The sequence below is a fragment of the Egretta garzetta genome, unplaced genomic scaffold (assembly GCF_000687185.1).
Source record: "Egretta garzetta isolate BGI_Z169 unplaced genomic scaffold, ASM68718v1 scaffold687, whole genome shotgun sequence".
Lineage (NCBI taxonomy): Eukaryota > Metazoa > Chordata > Aves > Pelecaniformes > Ardeidae > Egretta > Egretta garzetta.
In genome coordinates this window covers 85886-90132 of record NW_009260396.1, presented here as the reverse complement: position 1 = coordinate 90132, position 4247 = coordinate 85886, and the positions used below count along the sequence as shown (strand labels likewise).

Here is a 4247-nt window from a genome sequence, read left to right as displayed (position 1 = left end):
CACTTCCCCATCCTGTTGAGAGATAGCACCCAATTAATTTGCTCCTAAGTGACAGGGTTCAGCTCATTGCCTAGTTTAGAGTGTTGTAATCACTCAAGAAATAAACATTACTTCTAAGGGAGAATCCTGGGCTCAGTTCCTCAACCTACAAAGAACAGAGGGGAGGGTGCAACAGGCAGAGAAAAGCAGACATTAGGATAAGCAAAGGAGTTAGTGCCTCTACCAGGCTTACAAAAAAAAATAATTAAAAAAAGAGATGACTAAACCCTACTTTTGTAAATACACCGATCAGCCTAATAATTTTCCACAGGCATGCCTGGCTGGGTTAGCAAAGTCCTCAGATTCTCAGAAAGTGCCCGTGACTCCATGAACCACGTTCCTACTCTCACCTAAAGCAAGTGCCATAGAAGGACGGCGAGGGGGTGAAGTCGAGCGCTCGGGAGCGAAGGGCAACTCAGAACCAGCGTGACGACCCCCCTCGCACACGTGCACGCACTGTTTTGAACCTTCTGGCCCATTCAGCCTCATCCACTGGGGCTCCTCCCAAATATGCTGGTGCCAAACCTCAGCAATCTTCCCCCAGTTTTTACCTTCTCCTTCCCAGCTAGTAACTCCCAGTTACCCATGGCCCTCTGCCGCCTTCCATTCCTCTCAGTTACTACAGTCATCGCTCTCCAAGCAACTTCGTTCCAGCGCGTTCCTGTTACGAACCCTTGGCTTGACCCACGTCCCATCTCTACCAAGACCTCAGAGGAAGCGCCGAGAGCACAACGCAGCCAATGTTCCTCCTCTTAAACCTAGCTCAGCTCGTGACTAACCCAGAGCTGCACTTTGCCAGAAGATTCCCGTTCCCCCGAAGCGTGCCAACTGTGGCTGGAAGCCGAAATGGACCCCACCGAGCACGTGGGAAGTGCACTGTTCAGGGGATAATGAACTTCCAGGGGGATGCTTTTGTGTCCTTTGAAAATTCTCTCTGTGTTTGACCAAAGCTAAACCTCAGGAAAAGGCAAGTTCCCGTTTCAAACCACAGCGCCGCTCTAACTCACCGATGAAGTGACAAGCGCGTTTCTCTCTAATGAAAAGAAACAAAACACTTTGCCTCAAACTTATCTCTGAAATGATTTCACCACTTTGGCTGAACAGCGTCTTGCCTAGGGCACATGCCCATCACAGCCTTCCCTCTCAAACAACTGCATTTTGGCAAACCTGCCAGAAATGGAATTAAGCAGGGTATTCCTATTAGTGAAACCCTGGCAGGGGTTGCCCAGAGAGGGGGTGGAGGCCCCATCCCTGGGAACATTCCAGGCCAGGTTGGACGGGGCTGTGAGCAACCTGATCTGGTTCAAGGTGTCCCTGCTCCTGCAGGGGGGTTGGGCTGGGTGACCTCTAGGGGTCCCTTCCAACCCAAACCATTTGATGATTCTATGATTCCCTGACCCTCTGCAGAACTGCTGGCCCAGTGGCGAGTTACAAAGTGGTAGGGCAATTTGTTTCTGCAACGCTTCATCAAAGGCGCTTACGAGGATTCTCGCAGGCACGGCCAAAGGTGGCCTAACTCACGCATCTTGTGCAGACCCTTGTGACAAGAGCTATCTGCTCAAAAATGTGACTCAGGCCATATCTTAAATTCATTTTCATCAACAGGAGGACAATAAAAAAAAAAAAAAGCCATTCAGAGGGTAGGATTCTTGCAGCATAGGAAGTACTGCTAAAGAATTTCATTCCAGAAATATGTAAGCAATGTGCCTCTGCAACCTTGAAGTAGTTGTCTTTGAAAGTTTGCAGTGGAGAAGTCTGACCTCATCGGCCAGCCTTCTGATAGAATATTCCGAGAAAATAAAATGACAGAATGTGTCTACGCAAGCACTACGAGGGATGAGCTCAAACAGATCTTACAGACCCTGAAAGAGCACAGACACACGCATCCAGCATCAAGCAATGAATCACTCCACTACGCAGCTTTTAAAAGGAAAACCAACCCCCTTAAATACAATTCTGGACACTTTGGGTCTAGTTCTGACGTCTTCAAAATGACATTCTGCTGTCTGGCTACTCTGTAACAGAGGCTCCAAAATTTTTGCTTCCACCAGCTTTTCCTCCCCAGGTTCTAAGGCAGTGGAGTTGTATTGTGGAGCGCCTGGGGAGCGCTGACTTTAGGCAGAACACAAGCACTCCAATTCCCCGCTTGCGATCGCATTTGTCAGGCCAGCGATTCCCTCGCTCATCAGCTCTCATTACCCGTAAGAAGTTTTGCAGCGCGTCCTGTACGGTGGCCGTAGGAGGGGCTTCGAACAAAGCAGAAGCAGTCTTTTTCTCAAGCCATCCCAGGTGGGAAACCTGCAGAGATGGTGAGATGAAACTGTCAAACCCCCTGGGGACACAGCATAGGCAGAAGGCTACAGAGAAGGAACCATCCCGTTTCTCGTAGCTGGCTCGTGCACCTGGGGGAAAGCCAAAACTCTTGGTAGTGTCAGCAGATTCTGGACGAGTATCCAAGCCCGGCCACAGAATTAGACCTGATTTGCTTTTCCTTGTCCCAAGTCAGCTTTTACAGTCCCATACATCAGCTGCCCCACGCATAATGTTCAAAGTAAGATTTATCTCTCCAGCTGGGTATTACAGGCATGCAACAGCACGGGTGGTGCAAAGTCCCACATCGCCTGATTGCAACCACACCGGTTCCTGGCAGTTCCCACCTAGGCATGGGAGCAAACGCACACGGGGAGCCCTCCTGTCCCCCAGCTTCAGTCTCGTACGAGAGCGTGTTCTCACCATACAAAGATCCCTCGGGAGAGGCAGGCGAAAGCCTTCCGACCAACAGACAGTCCCGTTTTGGGAAATGGGTAGCTGTTGTAATTATGGCATGAAATCTTATTCCCCTGCTCCCAGCTCCTCTCCCTCTAATAAGAAACACCCTGAAATTTCAGCGGGGGAAAGGATGCATAGGACTAACTTCTGACAATATCTTCTGTGTAATTCTTATAATGCAGAATCGCAGAAGCACGGACATATTTCTGCACACATCTGGGTTTGTTTCCTCGCTTCAGCAGCTCCAAGAGCAGTAAGGCTGAGCAGAAAGCCCCCGGCAGAATAAAGAGCTCGGAGCTTCTGCTGCTCCTCTGTAACTACCGGTGCCAACTATCTCAGCCACAGCCTCTGCAATGTGCCTTCACTTCTGAAGTGCTTTCAAACTGTATAAACTGAAAAGTGGATACGTACTGCAAACTCTCATTTCTTTTTATAGGCACTAAATCTGATTTATGGTATTTGACTCCAAGCTTTTCCCTGTCAAAAAATACAAAGCAGCCGGCACGCTTCTTCCAATACCTCCAGTACTTTGTGTAGCAAGGGCAGAGGAAACACATGCAAAAGATTATACAGATATAGTGTGTGCAGAAGCTCCTGCCAGCCCTGAAATGCCCTTGATCACATCCATATGTGCTCCAAGAATCGGAGGTAATTTGTTTTTACGGAGCAGAGCACGGGAAACAGTCAGCCAGTTTGCAGCCAGTGCTTTTCCTAATCCATTCCTTGCTATTTCACCTCCCATACCACCTGCAGTGACTAAAAAACTAAGCCCAGAGCCTCAAACCCTTTGGAGCTCCAATTCAGAAATAACACTTGCAGCAAACAGCTTCCCTCTGGGAATGAGACAAAAAACAGGGGGAAAATGAGCAGGATAGCGGCGATGAATAAATGAAACGGCAAACCCCCCCCAGCAGCTTTTACTCCATTGCACAGAGGCACACCAAGGGCTCTTAAAGCCTTTTGTCAGTTCGGGGACAAAAGGATTCCAACAGCAAGAGTAGATGACCTTGCCAATATGAAACGGCACTCTGCAGGCTTTGAAAAACTTCAGTGTGTCTTTAACCCCCCCCCCTCCTCTGCCGCCGCTGGCCTCCCATGGTTGGCACAGAACAACGCGCTGGGAACGGGCTCAGCCAGATTTGCCCCGGCCACCGACTCCGTGTTCCTGTAGTCCCTCTCTCACTATGAACTCACATAAGCTCTTACTAAGAACCCAGACCTTTAAAATCTCGTGCTTTGAGCCGTAGCACCGGTCTGAAGGCACACATTCCAGCTTTACCAGGAGGCAGAGAAGAGGAAGATGGGCTCCCTGAGACCTCTCCATTACAGCTAAGGAAACAACTCAGTTGGAAAGCGGAGAGAGATTCTGAATGACACCGTATCCTGGTGGACAATAGTTTCAGTCATGCTTTTATGAAAGCTCTGAGGTGCTACATGCA

At 49.3% G+C, this 4247-nt stretch overlaps 1 protein-coding gene across 1 annotated transcript in view; it reads right to left on the bottom strand.

Annotated features, from left to right (window-relative positions):
* Positions 1 to 4247, bottom strand: part of RMDN3 (regulator of microtubule dynamics 3) — a 61813-nt gene that overhangs the window by 7139 nt on the left and 50427 nt on the right. Inside the window, exon 11 of the mRNA XM_035898533.1 lies at positions 2239 to 2337. Within this exon, the coding sequence (XP_035754426.1) occupies positions 2239 to 2337 (99 nt within the window). The remainder of the gene's footprint in view (positions 1 to 2238; positions 2338 to 4247) is intronic.